Below are 26,876 nucleotides of genomic sequence, written 5' to 3'. Positions count from 1 at the left end.
CTTTATTTTTTATATATTCACATGTTTTATATGTTATTAAATATATTTATATTATAATGTATTATGTATTTATTGTAGTAAGTTCCTGATATTTTTGTTTACATTTTTGATTGTCAATTACTAATTTAAATAGTTCTTTGTTAAGTTGTTTCCACTTAAATTCCATTTTTATTTTTCTTTCTTGTTTTTTTTACTAATTCTGTTCTCATCTCTGATGAGTCAGTGGTTTGATTGTAAACACACAGTTGACTCAGGAAAAGCTCTCCCCTAAGGAGCAACTGCTTTTCTGTCTGTTAGAATATAGTATATTTCATCCTTTTTGTTCCTCAAATACAGTCAGCATTGGTAGTCAGTATTATTGTTTTATTATATACCGTAGTGATTCTGTACACTTGCACCTATGCAGAAAATGACTTCTGTGACCTTGAATTATCAGGTGACATTATATAAACTTACTATATATGAGCAACTATTAAAATGAAAATGACTTTGTCACAAATATTTCTGGGGCAACAACTGTTGACAGTACTCTGACAATAATTAATATCAACAATTGGTGAACTTTGACTTTTATAATTCTACTATTGTCTTTGTTCTGTGAATTACTTTCTATAACCAAAATCTCTGACTCATTAAAAAAAAAACATGAAACTTAGTGAATTGGCTTATATTTTATATTTATTCCAGAAGGTGTAATATTCTGATAGAAATGACATTATAGTAATCAGGATGTTAGAATTCACAATTTCTTCCCCAAACTTTGCTTCATATTCAATGTTAATTAGCCTGTAAACTATCAAGGTAAAATAATTCTGTGACAGCAATATTTATTTTGCAGATCACTAACCAGAATTACTGTAAACCAACAAATGCAAATGGAAATAGAGGAAAATCAAAAGGTTTGTCTACTTGTTTCATACATTTAGATTCTATTATTAAAATATTAGATATTCAAACCAAAACTGTAGTTCTTAGTTTATCACAAAAAAAATGGAATTATCTGGGGCAGGTAGGTGGCACAGTGAATAGAGCACTGGCCCTGGAGTCAGAACCTGAGTTCAAATCCAACCCAAGACACTTAACATTTAGTATCTATGTGACCTAGGGCGAGTCACTTACCCCCAATTGCCCTGCCCTCCCTCCTCCAAAAAGCAATTAAAAATGGAATTATCTGAGGTTATTACTAGTCTTCATTTATTAAAAATAATTTATTTCAAAATTCACATTTTATTAGGGGAATAATTATTTCATAAATTAGTCATTCGTGTGTGTGTGTGTATCTTTTTAAATGCTTTTTGTAAAAATAAAAATCTTATACTTGTATAGTATAAAGGCAACATAACAAAGTGGAAAGAGATTTAACCTTGGAACCAGATGACTTAGTTTCAAGTTCAACGTCTGACACATAATGGTTTTGTGACTCTGGACAAGTCTCTTAATTTTTTAGTGTTCTAGGAGCTCTGATGTCATAAGTTGTGTAGAATGTGCCAAACTGCATTGGCAGAGAGTGGTTCCTCATTTGGAAGTTCCCAATGTCAATGAAATCATATTCCTATGGTCTTGTCTTATTCCCTTTCCTACATCATAAGCTCTTTGAAAGTAAGAAGTATATTTTAATTATCTTTGTATCCTGTAGAAAGTAATGCTAAATAAATATTTGTTAAATGCAATATGAAAGGACATAAAATTTTCAATAGCTTTTTAGTAAAAAAAAAATGATTCAACAAATATATGTATATTAAATTGCAGATTAAAGGATCTTTTTGTAAATTTGTTTAAGACAAAAACTACAAAACTGAATACCTCATATCTGAGCTAACTGCTAATTCAGTAACTTGTATGGATATTTTATCCATTCTTTAGAAAAAGTAATGAAATATAATGTAGAGAACACAAGGTTTAGAACATGGTAAAATGGTCATATTGTCATATGAGCAAAACAGTAAATTCTGTAATATGTAAGGAATGATATGTACATTCCACTATTTCAATTATAAACTATTTTAATGTACATTTTAGTAATTTATACATTTAAATAATCATACATTCTTTTATCTGTTTTGTCCTTTTAAAGTTTATTATATTTATTATATATTATTATATATTATATATGTTATATTTATATATATAATGATTCAAAGCATTATCTTGAAAAGACAAAAAAAAATGATTAGTGTGTTTAAAGAAGTTTTCACTTGGATCAAATCATGGATTTGATTGTCATATCAGCGAGTAATTTTTTTTTTTGTTAGCCTACATACTGAAGTCCCTAAGTCTGCAAGTCATCTTGAAAAACTATCCTTTTGGTTATGTGGGCACTTATGGCAAAGGAGTGTTGATATAGAAGCATAGATTCATCAATACAATTGGAGAAAATTTGTGTTCTACTGATGATAGATTCATTAGTGTCATCTTATGATCAGTGCATTATTATTACCATACTAGTTTCTTTTTTTTTTTTAATTCTGCTCCTGGTGTTATGGAGGTTGCCTCAAGTTTCTCAGGACCATCCAATCTCAAATAGGCTCAATCAACCTGTTCTCTTTTGATGACATTCCATTTCCCACCTCTGACATTTCACAGACTTTTCCATACAACAGGAATATATTCCCTCCTGAGTTCTGCTTTATCAAATCCTTTGTTAACTTAAAAGCCCAGGTGAACTGCCACCTTATATGAAGGTTACTCTCATCCCTCCAGTTGTTAGTGTTCTCCCAGAAATTAATTTGTATATCTTTATTTTTTCTTATCTGTATTCATGTTGTTTCCCTCAATAGAGTATAAGCCCACCGAGGGCAGAGACTGTTTCATTTTTGTCCTTGTATCCTGAGGATATGGCATAATGCCTAGCATGTAGGATGTGCTTAATAAATGTTAGTTGAAATTGGTGAAACCTGGGCTTTTCACATGGATCCATTCATAGATTATCTGAAGAATAAGCCTAGCTGAATCTGGAGGGGCTCATAACCAAAAGGTTAGACATTGGTTAATGAATTTATTTTACTACAGCAATTCCTTAAAAATTTCACTAAGATGTAGAAGATTTCCATCTACATTCATAGAAGTACCCAGACTGATGAAATCTTAGCTCATTGGAAGTCTACTTCAATTACATTTTGTCAAATTTTCAATGCCTTATCATACCATGGTATAGTAAATAGAAAGTAAGCCAGATTATAAATTACAAAGTTTATTATATGCATTAATGAAGGAAATTTCTGTTCAGTGGGTCCCTTACACTGAAGAAATCATAGGTACAACTATGCAGAACAAAAAAACAATGAAAAACAGAGTTCAGAAATCTGCATTATAACCACCGTAATCCATCAGTGCTAAATATAGAATAATGTGACAACACTACTTCTGTGATCATGGGCAAGTCAGTTTACCTGTTGTTTGTGCCTTATATTTTCCCTTTTTGCAAATGAGTGGTTTGGGACTATATAACCTTTAAGATTCCTTTCTACTCTAAATTTGTTATAGTATGACCTTTGTTCAAGCTAATACAATTGTATTTTAAATTAATATTTGCTGCACAAAAAGTGTCTGAAATTAAACTTGATTATTTGAAACTTTAAAGTTGAAATATTAAATAACTTTATTAGCTAGGCTATAGAGTATATTTGTATTTTGGCAAAGACCTTAAGATGAGTAGGCTCTTCATAAAAAACCTTAAGTTCATTTTTAGTGAAAAGTTAACAAACAAAATACACATAGGTATTTAAGAATTATCTTTAGTACAGCATAGGATTATTCAGTGTTCATGGCAAGACTACATTAATTTAATAAAAAAATAATGCCATTCAAGTTAGTCTACATATTTCATTCTCTACCGATTGAATTTCTGTGTAGATACTTTATAAATGACAAAATTACAGCAGAATTCATATGAAGGTCAAGAATATGAAAGGAAATTATGAAGCCATGAGGACACTGAGCACTAAGGAAACAGGGAAATATTGGAGTCAGGAGGCAGAAAATGGCCAGAGAAAATAAAAGGGTTGTAGTCAAAGTCAATCTCTGAATTTTTTCCTTAAACCAGCTCTGCCACATTTCTCTTTAATAACCTAAACCTACCAATGTTATGAAAGGTGAACAAATAGTAAACTGTTGGGTAGGGTTAGATTAGGAAAAAGACCCCTTCTCATTTGTACCCTCCTCAAGCCTTCTTCCTGACTCCACTTTATCCTAGGTTTACTAGTAGTAATGATGTGTGGAGCAATGCATAAGAAAGGCACAGGAGCATTTGAGCCATATATATCCATTCATTTATATTTGGAGTCAGGAACTGTCCTAGGTACCTAGGTCATATTATAGACCAGTAAGATCCCCAAATCATGTATAATTGTCATGTTTGCTTACATTTTGATTCTCATCTCAATGTATTTTTGTTCTATTTTAAGAGTCTCCGTGATAGACTTGAAATTGAGCCAGGTGATGCTCGTCTATTTATAAATGGTCTTCAGATTGATTTGGACTTTCATGATCCATTTAGGTAAGAATCAGATTCCTAATAAAAATTTTATGTGCACATTCAGTTGTATTGCATTTAACATTTTTATTATGTCTCATGAGATGAAGGGAAGTAAGATAAGAAATTTTGCAAAACAATAAAATTTGTGCTACTGTTTGCACATATACCATTATTTAAAATATGTAGCAGCCTAAGTCCACTCTCCTTATATATCATCTCTATTGTCCTCTAATTCTCTTGAAATATTTATTCTTTGGATATTACAGGGTCCTAAATGTGCAGTAACACAGCATCACCAAAAGAACAGTGGTTTTTAAAAGATTAATTTTTCTGGTAGCATTTTGTGATGATTAAACATATTGTACAATTTCACAAATGTGAACTTTGTGATCAGCTGTTCCACGGTGTTAGTGCAAAAAGACCAGTGATAACCTTAGGAAGTCAACTTCTTCATGTGGCTGAACATCCAGGAAGCTTTTTTTCTGGAAAAAAAAATTAAAAAATTAATCAACAATCATTTTGGGGTGGCCAGGTGGCTCAGCGAGTAAGAGCACCAGCCCCAGTGTTGGGATGACCTGGGGATCAAATCTGGGCTCAGATACTTAGCACCACACCCAGAAATAACTGGCCGTGTAACCTTGAGCAAGTTACTTAACCCCAATTGCTTTAAAAAAAAATCAACAATCATTTATCAAATGCTTCCTATGTGCCAAACACTCTGCTAGGAACTGAAACTGAAAGAGCTGAATCTTAAATCACCAGATAGTAGTTTCATAGGTATTTCAAATATGTACTTAATTGTAATTGAATTGTAATTCAACACTAACAATTTTGGCAGTTGTGTAACTGCACTTTGAAGTTATTTTAGATTTGTAGATGACTTGCAAACAAGAAAGACTGGATTACCAGATATTAGTTTCAGCAGGATACTAAAAATAGTAAATAAGACAAAATATACCACCTTCATTTTATTTTTTTCAATGTAAGATTACAATTTGTGTAAAAGTATCCTAAATAATAAATATTTTTTCTTCATTTAATTAAATTTATTTTTCAGTTAATGGGTCACCTAGACTATTGCAATTGTTTTGTAATTGGCTTCCCTGCCTCAATTTTCTTCCTATTCCAATCAGTTCTCTTTATATCTGCTAAGATAATTTTTCTAAAGCATATGTATAACCTTGCTCAATAAACCCCACTGGCTCCTTATTGCCTCTACTATAAAATATAAAGCCCTCTTTTTAACACTTACATTTCTTTCCATACTAAGCCCTTCCTACCTTTCAAGCCTTTTCATATTTTACTCCCATTTATAAATTCTACATTCCAACAATACCATTCCCCTTGCCATTTCTTTCAACTCTTGTTGTCATGTCTTTGCTTGAAATTTTTTCATGTCTGCCTTGACATTCCTAGATTACTTCAAGACTCAACTCAAATATCACCTTCTGCAGGAGGCATTCCTGGTTCCCCCAACCACTTGAACCTTCTCTTAAAATTACTCTATTCTCTATATATCTTCTGTAAACCTATTTATTTACATGTTGTCTCTCTAATTTGCATATATATGTGGAGAGCAAGAACTGTTTTTGTGATTTTACCTTTCTTTGTGTCTCTAGAACTTAGTACAATGCCCAGTGGCTTAGTGAGGATAATGTCTGTCGATTGATTGGTTGATTGAGCAAATAAGCACAGTAAGATTTTGCTGTTCTCCTTAGGTTTCAATAAATTATATGACCATAAAGCCATAATCTAATGTTGAATATTATTTGCAAATTCCTACCTAACACTTTCTTCTACCATCACCAAGGATGCCTTCAATATATGCATGCTATAATGAATTAAATTTCTATTTAGTCTTTTGGGGGAAACTATGTTGTTTATATTTCAAATGAAGTCTTGATAAAATAAAAGATGATGATGGAGTCAAATAATGCTCCTTATCATATAGCACAGAGCCCCTAAAAAGGAAATCTTAATGTAAGAATAATATAGTACTTTAGTACTATTAATTTTTTTAAAGTTATTTTTATTTCTCTGAAGGATTTTCACCACAATTTTTGGTGATATTATTTTCATGTGACAAGCAACATGGCACAATTGTTAGAAAGACCTAGATTCAAGTTCCACTTTTGACACATTTTAACTACATCACATTCAATTCTCAATGACCAAGCAGCTAAGAGAATAAGTTTCAGAGCAGATCCTGGTTTGCATTGATAGAGTTTGTTCCCCAAGTATTGCCTATAGCAATGGAATCATAGATCAAATTTTTAAAATTATATAACAATAATACATGTGTTTATTTCTTTTCTTTGGATATTAAGTATTCTGGATATGCTGAAATTAGAAGGAAAAGTGATGAATGGTCTTCATGATCTTGGGATTAAAGAAAAGGACTTCAGCAAACTTTTAAAATTAAATACATATCATATAGATGACAACTATGCATTAGATATTCGACATACTTCAATAATGGTATGTATATCTATATGTAATTCCAAGTCTTTAGGCAAAAAACTTTTAGCAAATTGCTTAAGGCTTAATACTGCTTAAGTCCCATTAATGAACATTTGCTAGGATTAAGTTAAACAGTGGCAGTAAGAGGCCTTCTATTTTTGCCACATCTTTTTTTGCAGTACATTTTCTGAGTTCCTTAAGTGTGAGCTTTTATTCCATATGTGTTAGAGAGAAACACCAAGAAATTGTTCAGTACTCTTGTCATGTTAAGACAAAACAAATATATATATAAATATGTATTTATATATAACCTCTACTTATAAATTTGCTTCTGTAGTTCAGCATTTGTAGAAATGAAGAAGTTGCAGATAGATGAGACATTCTATATTTCTAGATAAAAGAAAAAGAGCTCAGATACTAGGATATCCTTGAAATTGTTTTTATCATCTTAATTGCAGAAGTACAGTAAGTTTTATATCATCATCATTTCTCATATGCCATTATTGACCTGATTTCATCTTTGAGCTAGGTATCTAGTTTTAAGTTCATTCACATTACTTTTTTTAATGTTTTATGAAAAAGAATAATAACTACTTCAGTAATTCTTGTGTTATTGAATTTATGGTAATTAATTGAAGGTTTATGATTTAACTTTTCTTCTGGAAGAGAATTACCATAGAAATGGAAGCATGATAAACATGAAAATTTGGAGTGTTCATTTTCAAACATACCATATACATTAGAAATAAGTCAAAGCATAGATCCTGAATTCCTTGGCACAGCAGAGTGTGGGCTTGAATTTTGGGTACATTTTTATTTCAAAAGATATTTATCTGACTGACAAAATATTAACAGATAAACACTATTACATAATAGTTGATTGAAGTTAGAACATAACAGAAAAGTTTCTGTCAACAAAATTATCAATTTTATTGTTGGGATAAATATTTTACGGGGCTGCCTCATATCATCTGTTGAATCATTTGCCTTTTATGGTTGTCTGAAGTTTTTTAAAAATTAAATATTTAGAAATACATTAATCATCAAACTGCTTGGCTTACTATTATTGCAAAACATTTAATTAAGTAACTTTTCCCCTTCAGTTAATGCAAAATTTAATTATTATAGGGTTTTGGACCTGATTTTATATTTTCAATCTTTCAATGAAAACGTACATAAAGTTTTTATAACATAATATAGATTTTCATTAATATAGTATTCACATATTGAAGTTACTGAAGGTGAAATTAAGAATGAAGCATTTGTTTAAAACAACTAGAAGGTTCAGCTATCGTAATATATTTAATGCATTACTTTATAAAGACTGATAAATTTGTATTCATTTTTATTCTTATTTAATTTGTCTTTTCCATAAAATCCTAGTCTTGACTGGTTATCCTTCCTTTTTCCTACTTTTAATTCTTTTCTTCACTCATCATTCTCCTTCCCAGTCCTTTCCAAGGAATATCAAATCATGATTACAATAATGTAAGTATTCAGATTGTATATTCTTAATGAGTCTCTTCTTCATAATTACTGCTCTCCTCTGTTTTCCTTCCTTGTTTTTTTTTTCTGGTCATCCTAACAATGAACAAAATGGCAGGATTAATGAAATTCCCCTTTTCTACCCCTAGAAGTTGTTGCAATATTATATTAGATGTGGGTGTTATGAATTCTATAATATTGAACCAATATTTCTCTTCAAATCTATGTAATTTCAAGAACTTTGTTGTCTAGTCTAGTCCAGTTTCTAGTAAGATAATCTCTGGGAGAAGAATTTTGTTATGAATCTTACTCCTGGGATTTGGATATATCCTAACCAAGGTCCAAAGTTGTGGCCAGTCGGTTTTAAAATTCAACACCAAAAACAAGTGTTTATTTAATGCTTACTAGAGGTAATCTATACATTTAGGGAAACAAAGAACATGAGACCTAGTTGGGAAGATAAGATATAGAAAAATTAAAGTTAAATTATACCAATATTTTAAGATAATTTGAAAATAATAAAGGAGATTTTACTAGTCAGTGCATTTTTGTTTATAAATTAATTAATTTTAAAATTATATACACAATAATTGCAGATATTTTCAAGATGGAGCAATAAGTTTAAGATTGGGGGATTATTGGGGAAGGTTTTATGGATAAGGTAGGATTTAAATTCTTTCTTGAAGAATATGTACAATTTGAATCTATGTAAGAGAAGGTAGAAGGTATTTCAGGCTCCCAAATAGAATTGGTCTTCAGAAGTAAAGTTCATTCTCAATTTACTTGCAAAAGTTTTATTCAAATACTGTAGTAAAACATTGTTGGTGAGTAAATGAGAATTATTAAATATAAGCCTTGCCCTCAAATAGTTGACAAAACTATAAAACAAACTATTTATAAGAAACATATAGATATCTCCTATATTTTACCATCCTTTCTCAACAAGAGCATTCAATTCTGATGGTATTTCTAACTGTCCCATCCTTCCTGTCTCAAGGGTTGATTTTTGAAATTTCTTATCAAAATCAAAAACTTTAGAGCTAGGAGGGACTTTAGAGTTTATTTAGTTCAGCCCTTAACACTAAACATTAGAGAGTCTAAAATTCATAAGCTTGTTATTCAGACCCTATGTCAATTCATATGTTATTTTTGTGGTTTTAGGCCCAGTGTTCTTTCTACTGTTATCACATCTGATTTCAAATAAATTGTTTTTAATTTGAACATATTAATGTCATTTTTACTAATAGTGAAATAGATATTTGTGAAAATAATGAATTCCTGTTTAAACATGGTATTCAGACAAAAAGTAAAATGGAGTAGGTCAAAAAAATTTCCTTTTTGATGTTTCATGACAAGGCTACATCCTTCTCACGCTGTGGGTTATCTATAGGTCTGGTTCATTTTCAATACAAGCAATTGTTGGTATGTGCACGCTATAGTCCTTATCTATGAAAAGATCTGCACTGTGACATTTTATCAATATTTGTGCTATAATTTTCAGGTAGGTAGATACTACTTTATCTTGACTAGTCAAACTGAAGTAATATGATTCTTTGGTATCAGACAGGCCTCAGAGTGATCTTGTGAAAGCATCCAGCCATCTAGAAACAGATGATCATGAGAAAAAATGTCAAATACCTATGATTTCTTCAATGTGGGAACTCCTATCTATAACTTATAGTTCTAGAAACTTGCTTTAGTAGATAGGTGGTGCCCTTAAAAGAATTGGTTTTGTAAGGTATACTAATTAAGTGACTTGTTGAAATCTATATACGGTGCATGTGGAACATTTCTCCATTTACTAGTCTAAGTAACCTTCGAAAAAAGAATTATATTCTTAGTTTGGAAGGTTAGTTAGGTTAGTTTGGAAGGATTTGTTCTTAATAAATCAACTTGATTCCTCATTTGGATGCCTACAACCTATCTAATACAATCTAATTCAATAGTTTTTACTGTATACCTGATCTCTAGTTGGTACTGTGATAAAAAGAAAAAAACAAAAAAAAATCCTTCAAAAAGATTATATTTTTCTAGGGACATACAACCTGTAGAAAGATGAACAAATGAATGAATGAATTAAAAAATGAAAAAAAAATTTATTAAACATTTAACTATGTGCACAGCATTGTACTAAATGCTATGAATATAAATAAGAAAAGCAAGACAGTCCATGCTTTCAAGTTGCAAGTCATATACAAAGGCCCCAGGGTCATTAGAGTAAAGTGGCAAAAAAGACCATATCGTTTTCTAATGTTGAACCGTTTAATAGTGCCAAGAATTTGTTTGGAAAAATGCTCATGTACGGATCTTGAGAAGCTATGACTCCTGAGGAGATCAGGGCTATAGAGTTTGCAGAAGCAGTTGCCAGGTCATATCTCTATGGGTGAGTCACTGGGTGATGGTTACATGGGCTGAATTGGAAGCAAGGCAGGTCATATAGAGAACACCGCTGGCTCTTGGCTCTTGAGTTTATGTCACTCTTCTGTCTTAGTTATGATCTGAGGAGAGGTAGTGGTAGTTTGATTTGACCAGCACATACCACCTTCTGTTTCTCCCTCAGAAGGCCTTTAATTCAACTAGGATAACTTCCTTGTTCTGTGAAATATGCTATTATTAAAATTTTATATATACAAGGCCTTTGTTTCTGTCTTTGACCTCCTTGGGGATCCCAGCAATGGGATCTCTGACTCAGTTAATTTTTTTTCAAAGTTCCAAATTGTTTTCCAAAATGGTTGGACTACTTCACTGTAGTGTATTTGTTGCACCGATAGTGTATGTGCCTTCATAAAGCCTCTCCAATATTTATTATTTCTTTTTTTATATATTTACTATTGAGGTTTATGAGAAGAAACCTTAGAGATTGATTTAATTTGCTATTGTTTCTCTTATTAGTGAATTAGAAGTTTTTCATGTGGTTGATAGTAGTTTGCATTCTTCTTTAAGAAGTTTTTTTCATCTTCTTTGACCATTTATCCATTAAGGAATGACTTGCTCGTTTATTTGCTTTATTTTCCTATATATCTTGGATGTCAGATCTTTATCAGAGAAAATTGAGGCAAATATTTTTCATCTAATCAACTTTCCATCTTTAAGTTAGCTGGATTTATTTTGTTCATGAAAAATCTTCCTGTGTTTTCTTTTAACTCTGCACTAAATGGAAGGCTTTCTGTGACATACTTTTCTTCTGATGCCTATCCCTTTCGTTCTTTATAATGCTCACTTCAGCAACATGGTAAGAATTTTGTTTGTGATAACTCCCCAGTCCTTTTTAAAGTCTTTGTCCATGGGGTTATATAGACATTTGTCTGAACTTTTTGAAATGTGTTTTCCTAAATTTCAGAGTGCAATCTGACTGTACCAACCAGTCTTAGTCCAGATGCTTGACGACCTTAAAGTCTTCCATAGTAGGAATAGGCCCTTTGATATAGGTACATTTTAACTTATACAGTGGAAGTTTCAAAGCCACATTTCAGACTCTTGGGACCATAGGGTTTTGGTGCAAAGAAGTAGTGTTTCATGGCAAAGGATGTTTGGATCATGGTGACCAGAGAGACACAAATGGAAAGGAGAAAATAGGTCCAGATTTCAGTCACTGAAAAGACAAATATACAACTGCTTCTCAGGTTTAAAGAAGGTAATATCTAGACCTCAACTGTGATGATGGTAGAGTCACAGCAAGAGGAGGAAAGGGGGACAGTGATCTAGCAAGAAACCACCCTCCACACCTATCACACAGATAAGCTAATCCTATTCTTCCTAATTGAACATGAGAATTCCTTGATAACTATTCTCATAAAACAGGACAGCTCAGTGATATAGAAAAAGAAACATTAATTTGGGGGAGGGAGGGGCAGACTTATGCAGATGCATGGATTGTTTTCTCATTCCTGTTATAACTGATGGAGAGGTACTAAAGACTAGTCAGTGAAGGCTCTACTATACCATGGGTCATGGAAGTTTCTAGATATGGAGGACTCCAGAAAGGATAGGGATTCTAGGCTAGAGGGGAGGAAGGCTACTGGGAGAAGAGAAAGCTTGCCATAAGAAAACCTTTATATCCAGTAAACCAGAGAGGTTTTTGGATTTTATGCAAGTTTTGACAGTCTGTTTGCTAAGTATCTGCTATAGTAAGACCCTAAAGTGAACAAATTGTTTTTATGTTACATTTCATGTCACATTACTAAGGAGAGCTGTCATATGAAGCCAAAGTAAAGTTTACAGGATTGTGGTACTTGGGTCCATACGAGTGAATGAAAGAAGTGACTTTATGTGAATAATGAAGCAATTTCTTTGGTCTCTATTCACCTTGCAATAGTTCCCAAATCCGATAGATATAAACATGGTGGAGGGAAGTCTGAAGTGCAATGAACTCTGACCCCAATTCTGAGGTAGAAGAGTATCTGAGAACCCTCCTAGGAAGAGCCAGTGACTATCAAGAAAAACATTTAGCACCTAATAAAAAACCAATAAGGAATCTTCATTATATAGTCACATAATAAAAGATTCCTTAAAAAATAGACTGAAAAAGAAACCTCTTAAACAATTCTCTGATTAATAACATCAAGGAAGGGATATGTAACTCTTTCCTCATTCTGTTTCACAGAGAGAGGGGAGGAGGAAGGAACAAGCCATGGTATGAGTGTCTCAGATCAGCCCCACCCATAAAGCTTGCAAAAGTGGACACCCCTATTAAACTGACCTATTAAGTCCTTGAAGAACCCAGATGAAAATTATGCAATTGTGGAATTTTTCAATGACAGGGAAATGGGAACATAGTGTAATGGTTGTAAGGCACTGGTGCATGTCTGACCATTGCACAGGAGTAGGAAACCAATTGTTCCCTATGGAGAAATATTTGCTGTACTCCCTTAATTAGAGGAGAACTGTGGGCTGAAAAGCAGCAGGAAGAAGAGTTGACAAGACTTAGAATGCCTAAATGGCCAGGACTTAGAGCAAAAGAGGAATCTATGAAACACCCAAGTTTCCCTGTTTCCTGAATAGGAAAACCAGTAAGGGTGATAAGTGGTAAAGCTGTTAATTCTATCCTTGAGAATTATTTCATTTCCAAGTGACAGCAGTTGAATCTGGACATTTGACCTATGTCTACAAATACCTGGTTTAGGGTTGTACCTACAACCTAGTTGTGAGTAGCCTGGATATGGGAAAGGCTATAGGTATAGGTCTGTATACTCTATGTATAGAGATATAGTAATTTTATTATATTTTATATCCTTTGTTATGAGTAAAGACTGTATACCAGTAAGCCATGTTCCTGTTCTACTCTGTTATGCCATACTCATGTAATTAGGGTTTGTTGCAATACAGTAAACCAGACTGGAAGGTAGAAATAACCAGTGGCTGGGGATCACCTAAGACTTTAATTGAATACATGCACACTAACCACGACTACTTTATTATAGAGAAGAGCAGTTCTCACAATTGGATGGAGAGAAATAGCAACTCTTTAAGGGAGATAGAAGTAGCAACTTTTTAAGAATGTTACTGCTTATGGAATCATAGAAAGGAGTAAGACTATGCTCCTAAATTTTGCCAATCTTAACTCATCTATTTTTCCTCTTCAGGGTCTTTTTTAGTACCAGCTAGTATTAATAGCTGTTTTATAATACAATTTGAGGTCTCATATCAAAATTCCTTTTCAACTTGTTTTGTTTCTCATGATATTTTTTACTTTTTGTTTTGTGTCAATTTTTTTCTTCTTTTGTCTTAATCTCTAAATTATCCCTTGAATAATTTGATTCATATTACATCAGATCTCCTTATGAGAATACTTTTCATTTACTACAAATACTCATTGTTACCTTGGCCAAGTTACTTCTCTGAGTCTCAGTTTTTTCTTCTGTATAAATGTGTCAGTGAGATTTGATGGCAGCATAGAATATTTAATTGAATGTCAGAAATAAAGTCGGGAAGACCCCAAAACACTTTATAATCATGAAACCCTAAGCAAATCATTTAAACTTCCTAAGCTTTATTTTCCTCATCCATAAAAGAGAGCTAATAATAATCACTTACAGGGTTATATCAAATGAGAAAGTATGTCGAGTATTTTGCAAACCTTAAAATGTTTAATAAATGCCAACTGTTGTTGTTGCTATTTCTAAAGTCCTTTCCAGTACTATGAATCTGAGATGTATGCATAAAGTTCTCACTAGCAAGAACATCAGGAAAACATATATTTGTATACAAGATGTGTAAGATCACAGTAGACCTACTTGATTATAGAAGCAACTCTGCAAAAAATTAAAATGATAGTAGATGTGCACCAAAAGTTGATTTCAAAGCAAATTGCAAAATGAGGACAAAGAAATGTATATATGTTATTAAAAAATACTGACTTATTCCATCTTTCATTTCCTTGCTTTATTTTCCTATGTCTACCAAATATTAAGCATCACTTTTATAAATTACTGGCTTCTTTTCTAGTGGGTGAATAATTTAGAACAAGATGAAATATATGCTATGTGGCCAATGAGTTGCCAGGAACTTTTGGAGCCAATATTCCCTGGAAATATACCCTCAATTAGGCGGAATTTTTATAACCTGGTAAGTTGTTCAATCTTAAAAGCCCTTTCATACTCTAACAGAGTTTATAGATTTCAAAGAAATAGCAGCCTTTTGGAATTATCATGCTACACTAAGGAAAGTATTTGCAAGAATGTTAATGAGTTATCACTACCTAAGATTCAAAGTGACATACTTTCTATACTAAAGAAAGCAGGGATGGAATAGGCAACAGCTTTGGCAACCCGGAAATTCAAGAATAGCATCTAGGATTGTACATCTGAGCACTGCCCCATGTAGTATGTACCAAGATGTTGACTCCTGTTATACAATATCTAAATGTTTTACATAAACTCCCTGAATTATAGACATACCCATCTGTTTAGTTCCATAAAACATAATTTTTAGGTGAAACTATTTTAAAGACAGTTTCATGACAAAAATGTTTTATGAATGAAAGGTTTGTTTCTGTGCAACTAAAATTTGAACAACAAAACCTTAATATATATTCTTAGAGAAAATGTGCCTAACAGATCTGAATTAGAGAGATTTGTGACATCATCATCAGAGAACTTTAGAGTTGGAGAGGAGGGGATGTCAGCTTGACTAGATGATGCTAACATCCTCTAAGGGATAAGGTAAGAGAAGGTAACTTTACCACCTAGGAATTCCCAAACCTGTAGTTTAAAATCTAATCAAAGATAACAACTCTCAGGTGAATTAGCCACTCTTTTCTTCATCCCCCAAATCAATATGACTACAGGCTGCACAAGATACAATCCATTTACCTTAAGGAACAGAGCAACTGAAAAGAGCTAAAGTCAAGGATTTGGGGAGCCAAATGCTAATGAATTACTGAAGATTCCAAAAAGAACCCTATATTTTTCCTTTTTGTATTTTCTTTCCCAAAAGGAGTAAATTGAATAATTAATTTGATTGTCTTCTATTGTGAATGTAGTTGTTTATCAGTATATAAAGTACTTAACATTTCTCTCTGATATTTAACAACCAAAATGAAGAACAGACGCATAAACTAAGCCTTATGATTTGGTTGGCCTTGTTTTGCTGCCCTCTAAGAATTAATTCAAAGATGTAGGAAAGCCTGATTTTAAGTGTGGGGCTTATAGTGTATTAAGTCTTTTTTTATTCTATTTATGCCAAATATAGTGATATTTAGATATCAATTTTCTATGCATTTTAAAAGACTTATACTCCATTACAATAATAAATATCCAAGTTATTTTGAATTCTATCCTAATGGAAAATAAAGGAGGTTTGTAAGATGTGATTGCTATTTTCACATATGGTGTGGCATACATTTTAAATTAAATGGCATCTCACAGCTGTGTTAGGTTTTTTTTAAGGGCAAAAAGTGTTGGGTTTTTTTATTTTTGAAGGTTTAGCATACATGATGATGTATGCTGAGGGTAAGATAACATGGTTGATGAAGAAGACAGTACATTTTGCAAAAGTGCTATGAGTAACATTGGCATTGATTTCTATTTACTACAGTGTTTTGAAAATAACTGCATAAACTAAAATAGTTTGATAGCTACTTTTTCCAAAATGTTCATATTAATAGAGCACTATTGTTAATAATTTCATCAAATGAACTCCATACTGACTTTAAATTCTACAAGGGTAATAGTGGATATTTACAAATAAAAAGTAATTTTAATTATTAAATTCTATTTTCCTCTTAGGTTCTTTTTATTGATCCTGATCAAGAAGCTACAGGAGATTTTGTAAAAACTGCTGAACTGTTCTATCAATATAGAATCCCTCTAAGGTAAATTTCAAATTTTCAACACTAAATTCATCTTTTTGATGAAATGTTTTCTTAAAGATCAACCTTAAATATAATTGCTTAATACTGAAATGTTGCCTTACCATTAGGTGAGATGTCAGAAAGTTTCAGTGTTTATTTAATCTATCTTCTTGTCCAGCTAAAGCTTTGAATTTCTCTTAAAAGTAAACAAATAGTTCACGTTTTTAAATAACCTTCTTAAATCTTACAGGTTCCAGTCAGATACCATGTGGTCAGTGAAACCATGTATATATCCTACCTATCACTCAGCATTATGAAATGAACTTAATAGCAAGAATTTTTTATGCCTTCTCAATAGAATAGAAATTTTATTTTGTCTCCCAAATCTTTCATCTACTATGTACTACTCCCTGACTATGCCAGTATTTTGTTACAGCTACTTTCAAAGGTGTCCATCATTCCTTAGGTGATTTAACTGGTATCTCTATAATAATAATAGCATTTCCATTGATCATATCCTATATTTAATGATACTTTCAGGTGGTTATTTACTAAAACTTATGGTTTTATTTTGTTGTTATTGTTACTGTTGGTTTAATTTAGTACAGACCAGTGATTTCTTTAGTAGGGAATATCTGGTCAGAGAACTTCATCTATCCATACAGAAGTATAGCTGTCCCACTACTTAGACCAGACCTGCACAACTTGTAAATTTCTTTGGGCCACAGATAAGTTAGACTAGAGACAGAATGACAGTAGTTGATACTTGTAGGTCACATGACAAACAGGGAAGTGTACCGTGGCAACCCTATATTTTTTGCCAGCCACCTGAAATCCTTCAACAGGCTAAAAGCAGCCCACAGGTCATATGTTGTGCAGGCCTGACTTAAAGTTTCTTAGACTGTTGCCTCAGACCCTGAAGGTTAGGCGACTTGTCCAGGGTCACATAACCAGAATGTAAAAGTACTAATTACCTAGGGCAGGGAACATAGTGAAAAAGTAGGGGATGGCCAAGGAGGGATACCAGAGAGGTGATGGCCTCAGGATGCAGTGAGAGATCTTTTTTTTTTGGTCATAACAAAAAGAAATCTGTTTTGCTTGACTACACACACATACACAAGAAGAAGTAGGATCTGAATTCTGCCCAGGACCCTGACTTTGATGTCATCTCTCTCTCTCTCTCTCTCTCTCTCTCTCTCAGGTTCTCTAACTAAATGAAATCTTCTACAGAAAGCAATAATTTCTTTACCTTTTTCACAGGGCTTATTTTCTTTTTCTTTCCTTGTCGCTATACCTAGAATTTCTAAAACTGTAGCAAATAATAATGGTCCTAATGGACATCCTTGCTTTACTCCTGATCTTATTGGAAAATCCTCTAGAATTTCTCCATTACAAATAATTCTAACTCTTGGTTTCATGTACATAATATATATCATATTTGCTCCCAGAGTTTTTAACAAAAATTGTTAATATATTTTGTCAAAAGTTTTTCCTGAATCTATTTAATAATCAGGTTATTTATATAATTTTTGTTTACTAATCAATTTAAAACATAATTTCCTACATATGCTTATAAGATTTTTATACCCTAGATAAGTTCATGGCTGATATTTATAAAATTGCCAAACATAACAGAAATATACATAATCCTTTTGGTTTTCATTCAATAATATTCAGAGGTTTATCATATCTAACTTGTCTAAAATCCTGTTCAGGCCCTTAACTTCTTTGTTGTTTATCTTCCTAACAGCTTTAGATAGATTTGAAAGGCATCCCCACCAAGACTCTCAGCTATTGCAGCTTTTCTATCTATTTCTCCCTGTGATTCAGTTAACTTTTGCTCTAAGTATTTAAATGTTTTTCCATATGGTGTGTGTGTGTGTGTGTGTATACACACACGCATATATATACATACATACATATATACACACATATATAATTAATGTTTCATTGTCTATAGTACCTTTGAGCATAATGTATTTCCCTGTTCATCTCTTTTAATTGTGACAATTTTTACTGTTTCCTTGTCTGGTGTCATGCATGTCATCTTTTAAATTCAGCTGAGGAACAATCTCTTATTTTAACTCCATGAATCATTGTTTTAAGTGTTTTTCTTATAAATATATATATTATTGGATTCTGCTTCCTCTAGTTCATTCTATTATATTTTATTATGTTATAGATTAGTCTATATTATCAACTATATTTTTTGCCTCCATCATATGCTCTTGTCCTTTTCCCGTTTTTTGCCTATCTTTTTCCCCTTTCTGGTCTTTACAAGGAAGATTACCATGTAAAATTGGTTTGTTATTGGTGATGGTTATCTTTAATTGGAGCAATAGGCTTCTTCTGTTCCACTATCCACTTTCTCTTCCCTTCATCCAGATCCCAATAATTCATTCTTAATTTCTGTTTTTCCTTATTAATCTGCCCTTTATTATCCACCCTCCAAAGTTGAAATGTGTTTTTCTCATGCCTGTTTTTTCCCTCATACCACTCTTCCCCTTAAACCCTCTCCCCATTCTTCCTATTCCCACCTGTTTCTCTCTTGAGTTTAAGTAATATGTTTCCTACAAATTCATTGTGTTTATGTAAGCATGTCTGTTCAACCTCTTTGACCAATTCCAATAAAAATGAGGTTCATGCAGTATCTGCTACTCCTCCCTCCTCTGCTTTGTATACCCTTTTTTCTCACATTATGAGAAATAGTCCCTTCCATCTTCCTTTTTTCCTCCTTTGCTTTCTTCTTTATGACCATCAAACCAGAAATGATCCACTCCCATATCCTTTCATCTCATCTCATCTCATATCTGTCTTTGACTCATGAAGACATGAAAGTTTTGAAAAGATACTTCATTCTTCTTTACTTCTTAAAATGTAAGTCCTTCATCATGAGTTATCCCATTTCATTTATTCAAATATATTTACCTTTGCAGTTTCACTTGTCTTCTTTGTTTGAATTTTTAAATTTTCTACTGAGTTCTGATCTTTTCATCAGAAATATGTGAAAATCTATTCCATTGAAGGTCAGTTTTCTCCATCAGATTAAACTAAGTTTTGCAGGGTAAGTTATTCTTGGTTGTAAGCCTCTATCTTTTACCTTTCTGAAGATTTTATTTCCAGCTCTCATCTCCTAAAGAGTGGTAGCTACAAAAATTTATTTCACATTGATTGTGGTTTATTGTATTTGAACTTCTAATTTCTGATTGTTTACAATATGTTCTTTGATGTAGAAGTTCCAGATTTTGGCTATGATATTCCTGGGATTTTTCATCTTGAGTTTTCTTTTAGAAAGTGAACATGGATTCTGTCTTTTTTCACTTTGTCTATTGGTTTAGATCTGAACAGTTTTTGCCTGAGACTTTTTGAAATATTGAATCTAACCTTCTTAAAAAAAATCATGAATTTCATTTACTCTTAAGATTCTTAGAGTACCATGCCTTTTATTCAAAAAGCATTAATTACTGTCTTGAGTGTCAGGTACTATCCTAAACATTGGGAATAAAACAAAAGGCAAAAATATGGTCACTCACTGCAACAAATTGTACATACCAGATATGCACAATTAAATTGGCATGGTAAATTAATTTTTAAAAGACCAAGCAAAAGAAACTCCTATATTTGATATGTTCAGAAAAAATATCTCATTTTCCATTCTTCAGTCCATTACTTCTCTATCAATAGAAGGTCATATCTAGATAATAATAGCAGTGGAAGTGAAGGGGAGGGGGAAAGTTGGTAAAGATAGGATTTGGGCTGATTCTTGAAGTAAGCCAGTATGTAGTGGTGAGGAGGAATAACATTCTAGACATGAAAGATAGGCAGAGAAAAGGCACAGAGTAAGAATGCCAGTTTCTCTGTAAAGTAGAATTTTTGAAGAGTCATAAATGTAAGAAGACTGAAAAGTTATGGTAATAAGTAACCACTAAAATCTATTAAGCAAAGGGATGGGATGATATGGTCAGACTGGACTTTTAGAAAATCACTTTGGCAACTAAGGGCAGAATGAATTGTAATGGGGGAAGGCTTGAGGTGGGTAGTACAACCAGAAGTCTATTTCAAGAATCCGAGATATGATCTAAGAAGGGCCTGCATTAGGTTAGTGACTTTTTAAGTTAAGAAAAGGAAGCATATTTAAGAAATACTTTGAAGGCATAAACAAGACTTGGCAACAGATTGGATATGCTAAGTGAGTGTGTGACAGGGGAGTTAAGCATAACAATGATATTGTGAACCTGGGTAACTGAAAGAATGGTGGTGTCCTTAATAGCAGAAGGGTAGTTTATAAAGGAAAAAAGGTTAGAAGGAAAGATAATGAGTTAAATTTTAGACACATTTTCTTTTTTTTTAAGCAATTGGGGTTCAGTGACTTGCTCAAGGTTACACGGCCAGTTACTTCTGGGTGTGGTGCTAAGTATCTGAGCCTGGATTCGATCCCAGGTCAACCCTGACTCTGGGGCCGGTGTTCTTACTCACTGTGCTACCTGGCTGCTCCGACACATTTTCTAGGACAGTTGCTTTTTATAGGAAATACTTTATTTTTCTTCTGTTTTTCAAATCTTCTGATTTTCTCCTAACATTTCTTGTTATCTCATGGAATCATTCATTTCTCTTTGGCCTATTCTAAGTTTTAGAGAGTCTCTCTTCAATAAAATTTATTTTCCTTTTTTTCTTAGCTATTAATTCTCCTTCCAAGCCTTTCCTCTATACTTTTCATTTCACTTATATTTTTTAATTTGATTTCTTTTTAGTACTCTTATAGGACTTGTGGCTGTTATTTTTTTTCTCTGAGATTCTACTTGGAATAGTTGTGGAGTTATTCTTTTCTTTATTTTCCTTTTGGATTATTCTTTGTTAAAAGGAAAAATCTCTGCATTTTTAGATACCATAAAAGGAACTATATGTTATTATGGTCTTTAAAAATTATATTTGATTTTTTTAAATGAAAAAAAAATCAACTTCCTCTCCTTCCCATCTCCACCTTCATTAAAAAAAGAAAGAAAAACCAAACCCTTGTACTAAATACATACAGTTAAGCAAAATTAATTCCCATATTCAATATATCTATGTCTCATTCTGCATGCTGAGTCCCATTAACACCCTATCAGATGAGCAGCATGCACAGATAGCAATCATGATCTCAGACAAAGCAAATGCAAAAATAGACCTAATTAATACTTTTACAATTTTACATTCACATTTATTTACCTAATACAATGAAAATACAAAGGAAAAAGTTAAGTGTATGTAATGAATATTAATTAGGTCTATTTTTGCTTTTGCTTTGTCTTAGATCATGATTGCTATCCCTGCCTTTTTATTTCAGCTGAAGCATAATAGATATTGCTAGAGCCCCTTATTTTAACTCATATGTGTCTTTCAGTTTCAAGGGTGTTTCTTGTACACAATATTTTATTAGATTCTGGTTTCTAATCCATTCTGCTATCTACTTCCATTTTATGGATCAGCTCATAACATTCACATTCAGGAAGTGATGGATGAATTCTTTCAATTTCTATTTTGCCCTCTGTTTCATAGATATCAGGACAGGTTTCCTTTGTAATTTCTTGAAACATGGTAGTTTCTTTCTGTGATCATGGTTCTCAGTAATTTTTAAACTATCTCCTCAATCTATTTGCTAAGTCAGTTGTTTTCTGATGAGATATTATGCATTTTTATTTTTTCATTCTTTTGACTTTGTGCTATTGTGTCTTGATGGCTTATGGGGTCATTTGCATTCACTTGCCAAATTTTCACTTTTAAGGAATTATTTTCTTCAGTGAGCTTTGTATCTTCCCCACCACCACCAATTTGGCCAGTTCTTCTTTTTAAGGAGTTCCTTTCTTCAATGAGTTTTCATTCCTCTTTTGCTCTTCAGCCAAATTTGTTTTAAATGGTGTTATTTTCTTCACTATTTTTGTGCCTCTTTTACCAAGAAGTTAATTCTGTTTCCATAATTTTCTTGCATCACAAAATTTTCCCAATTTTTCCTCTACCACTCTTACTTGATGTTTTGTTTTTGCTCTTTCTTTTACTCTTACAGAAATTTAAGTTGAGTTTTTGCCCAATTTGCATTTTTCTTTGAGGCTGTGCTTGTAGCTATTTTGATTTCATTGTCTCCTTGCCAGTCTGTTGATTTTTTCTGTCAACATAGTAGCTTTTTAAAGTCAGGTATTTTTTGGTTGTTTACTCATTTTTCTGGCCTATTTCTTGACTTTGAACTTTATGCCAAAGTTAAGCTCTGCCTACGTGGGAGAAGGAACACTGTTCTAAGCTTCATGTTTTTTGTTGCTATTGTTTTCACAGCTGGTTCTGGGGGTTTATAAGTTTTCAGTGCTTCATGTGATTGAGGGAATGATATGGTCACTGTTCTCCTGACCTATGCTCAAGGGGTTATAAAACCATGCACACCCTTTGGCCTCCCCCTCCCCTCCATACCACTACTAGATCTGTATCCCAAAGAAGTCAGAGAAGAGGGGAAAGGACCCATTTGTACAAAAATATTTATGGTATCTCTTTTTGTGGTGGCAAAGAATTGAAAATTGAGGGAAATCCCATTAATTGGGGAATAAATGAGTCAGTTGTGATATTTGATTGCTATTGTGTTAAAAGAAATGATGAGGGCAAAGGTTTCAGAGTACCTTAATTTATATGAACTGACACAGAGTGAAGTGACAGAACCAAAAGAACATTGTACACAGTAACAGCAATATTGTAATAATTATAAACTGTGAAAGACTTAGCTCCTCTGATCAACAAAATGGTCCAAGACAGTTCCAAAGTACCCACAGAGAAAAATACTGTCTGACTTCCAGAACTGTTGAATTCTGAGTAGAGATTGAGGTGTACTTATTTTATTTTATTTTTCTTGCTTTATTTTGCAATGTGGATAATATAAAATATGTTTTACAGGATTTCACATGTGTTATTGATATAATATTGCTTATCTTCTCAATGAATGCAATAGGGACTGGAGGAGGAAAGAATATTGGGAACACAAATTTTTAGAAAATAAATGTTAAAGTATAATTATGAAAAAACAAGGGTTTTTGCTCAGTTACCTACTTATCTTCTGATGCATCTTTTGATTATACAAAAACTTTAATTTCATATAATTAAAATAGTCTATTTTACCTTCTGTTATCTCTTATTTGGTCACCAATTGTTTCTCTGTCCAAAGAGCTAAAAAGATAATTTCTTGCTTAATCCTCTAATTTATCTATGATATCACAGTTTATGTCTGTCATATATTCATTTGGAGCTTACTTTTGGATATGGTGTGAGATATTCATCTATACCTAGTTTCTGCCAGGCTCTTTTATAGTTTTCCTAGTAATTTTTGTTGAACAGTGGGTACTTATCCCAGTAAATGGTATCATTGAGTTTATCCATTGCAAGTTTCTGTATATTGTGTTTGTAACCTGTTCCAATGGTAAACCTCTCTGTTTCTTAACGAGTATTAAATAATTTTAATCATTACAGTTTTTTAATATTAGTTTAGGATCTACTACTACTAGGCCCCTTCCTTCCTACTTTTTATCATTATTTCCCTTGAAATTCTTGACCTTTTGTTCCTCCAAATATTTTTTATTTTTAAAAATATTGTGGTGTCAAATAAAGCTGTTAAATTCATTCATCTTTTTCTTCTCAGAATAGGTTTTGTTTTCATTCTTAATACAGATGATGTAATTGATGGGCATAATGATGCTGGAGTTGCCCTTTGGCGAGTTATCAATTACATTATTGAAGAATATAATATCACACAAGCTTTTACTGGAATAGTAAAGGTGAGTATTTGTAGAAGGGGATAATTTATAATAGATCATTTATATTATTTCCCCTTGAATTCTTTATTATATAATATATAAATATTATTAATATATAAATCTTTAAGTGAATAATTCTTGATTCTCAAAGGTTACACAAGAGGAATGCCATTCCTGGCAGGTCCTTACTTGTAGTTATGAGGCACTGAACATGTTGGTCACCAAATGATATTATAAAATACAATTGATTATATTTTAAGAAACATAAAATTACATTATTTACATGGGAGTTATTCCTAAGCCAGGTCAGCCACTGGCTTTTCGGGGCAAAATTTAAAATTAATTAAGAATTTTAAAAATGGGAAAAACATTATATGTAATTAATACAATTCTAAACTTCCCCCTTCAAATGAATTGTCAGTGTCAAAAAATGAGAAATGAATGAAGGAGAAAACATCAACACTAATTGTAACACTTTTTTTTATAGAAGTATATCTAATTATATCAATTGTTATACTAATACTAGAATATCCTAGAAATTTCCTCAGTTGATAAACATTTGCTCTCTTTGCCAAATGGAATTCTTTGGTAGCCAAAAGTAAGACCAATAATACCTTAAAATCTTACAGAGAAGGATAGAGGAAAATAATTAACACTATCACTTCATAAAACAGAAAGAAGCAATAGAAGCCAAAACAAAATTAAAAAGTGATTACTAGAAAGCCACACTTAGTCAGAATAAAGACATTTGTGGATGCAGTAGAAAGGGTGAAGGAAAAAAAATGGAAAAGATCTGTAAAGATATTAAAAACAAACTCCAGTCATTACCAAGGATACCTACCACATTGTCACTCTAACATCACAGTCTGCAATTTCCTTCTGGGGAAAATAGAAATGACACTGAAGAAAATAAAGATGCACAAGATCATCTGGGCTGTACACCAAGCGCACAGCAAAGATGTTTTTGCTATAAAAGGTAACAAAATGTTGATGTTGAGGTATTGATTCTGATGGTATATAAAAGAAATATCAAAGATATGGAATAAAATTTGAACCTTATTACCATCCTTGAGTTTTCACTCTTACTTTATGCTATCATTTCCATGTTCACCCCATCTCTTTCATGTTTTCTCTTCTCCACTAAGATTGGTACCACCCTAATGCAAACTCTCATCACCTCATGCCTCAACTATTATAGTAGCCTTCTTGTTGTTCTCCCTACCTTAAATCTCTTCCCCATTTCAGTCTATCTAATACTCAGATGCCAAAGTCATTTTCTTTAAGTTTAGGTTTGACCATGTTGCCCAGTAAACTCCAGTGGCTCTCTACTACCTATAGAATTAAATTTAATTTGTTTTTTAAAACCCTTCATGTCCTGTCCCTTCTCTCTTCCCCTTTTAGTTTTCTTACTTTATTCCTTCCTTCTCCTACTCCAAAGACTCTATAATCCAGTGGCATTGATCTACTTCATGTATCTCATGCATGACACTGTATCTTCCATCTTTGTGCTTTTTGGCTGTCCTCCATAGCTGGAATGCCCCTGGCTCCCATGACTAATTTCAAGACTTGCCTCAAATTCCACCTTCTGCAGGAATACTTTCTAATCCTCTCACCCCATTCCTAGTTCCTTTCTTCTGAGATCATCTTCTTTTTATGCCTTATATATCTTGGAAGTATGATTTTTTTTTTTGCATGTTGTCTTCTCTCTTAGAGTATGAGCTTCTTTGTGGCAGGAACTGTGTTTTTGCCTTTCTTTATATACCTGGCACTGAATATAGTGCCTGGCACAACGTAAGTACTTGATAAATATTTGTACACTAGTGGAGTCAATGATTTGGGGAAATAATATGAGTTCTCTTTTTGACTTGCTGGGTTCAAAATGCCTTGGGGATACCCATGAAAATATGTCCATCAGGGACTTCATATTTACCTGGAGAGGCTTATACAAGCTGATGCTGAGTGAGAAGAGCAGAACCAGGAGAAATTTGTACAGAATTACAGACACAACTTTATTTATGTGTGATGACCAACTTTGATAGACTGAACTCTTCTCAGCAATGCAGGGTTATAAGTCAACTCCAAAAGACTCATGATGGAGAGAGATGTCTACATTCAGAAAAAGAACTAGAAAGAACAGAGTTTGAATGTAGATTCAAGAAAACTACTTGCTCTCTGTCTTTTTCTTGTTTGGTTTTGTCTCCTCTTTCCCATTGTTTATTCCATCTGATAATAATCCTTCTTTATAACCTGACTAATGTTTAATGTGAAAGTATTTGCAGATCCTATACTTGATTGTATATCACCATGGGGGGAGGGGAGAAACTGTGAAACTCAAGGAATTGTAGAATTGAATCTTGTAAACTAAAAATAAATTAATAAAGACCAAAAAATTTAAAAACAT

The 26,876-nt window shown here is 32.6% G+C and overlaps 1 protein-coding gene across 4 annotated transcripts in view; it reads left to right on the top strand.

Annotated features, from left to right (window-relative positions):
- The window catches only part of UGGT2 (UDP-glucose glycoprotein glucosyltransferase 2), a 233,044-nt gene that overhangs the window by 66,423 nt on the left and 139,745 nt on the right, over positions 1 to 26,876 (top strand). For all 4 annotated transcript variants that reach the window (XM_069067351.1, XM_069067350.1, XM_069067352.1 and 1 more), the window contains 6 exons: positions 839 to 899; positions 4,404 to 4,495; positions 6,802 to 6,952; positions 14,864 to 14,983; positions 16,645 to 16,730; positions 24,361 to 24,496. In XM_069067351.1, the coding sequence (XP_068923452.1) occupies positions 839 to 899; positions 4,404 to 4,495; positions 6,802 to 6,952; positions 14,864 to 14,983; positions 16,645 to 16,730; positions 24,361 to 24,496 (646 nt within the window). The remainder of the gene's footprint in view (positions 1 to 838; positions 900 to 4,403; positions 4,496 to 6,801; positions 6,953 to 14,863; positions 14,984 to 16,644; positions 16,731 to 24,360; positions 24,497 to 26,876) is intronic.

Source organism: Petaurus breviceps, unplaced genomic scaffold (genome assembly GCF_028583685.1).
Source record: "Petaurus breviceps papuanus isolate PSGF00001 unplaced genomic scaffold, PetGlider_PUasm1.0 90743, whole genome shotgun sequence".
In the NCBI taxonomy this organism is placed as follows: domain Eukaryota; kingdom Metazoa; phylum Chordata; class Mammalia; order Diprotodontia; family Petauridae; genus Petaurus; species Petaurus breviceps.
Note: the sequence above shows the minus strand (reverse complement) of the source record. Positions and strands in the feature narration are given on the sequence as shown.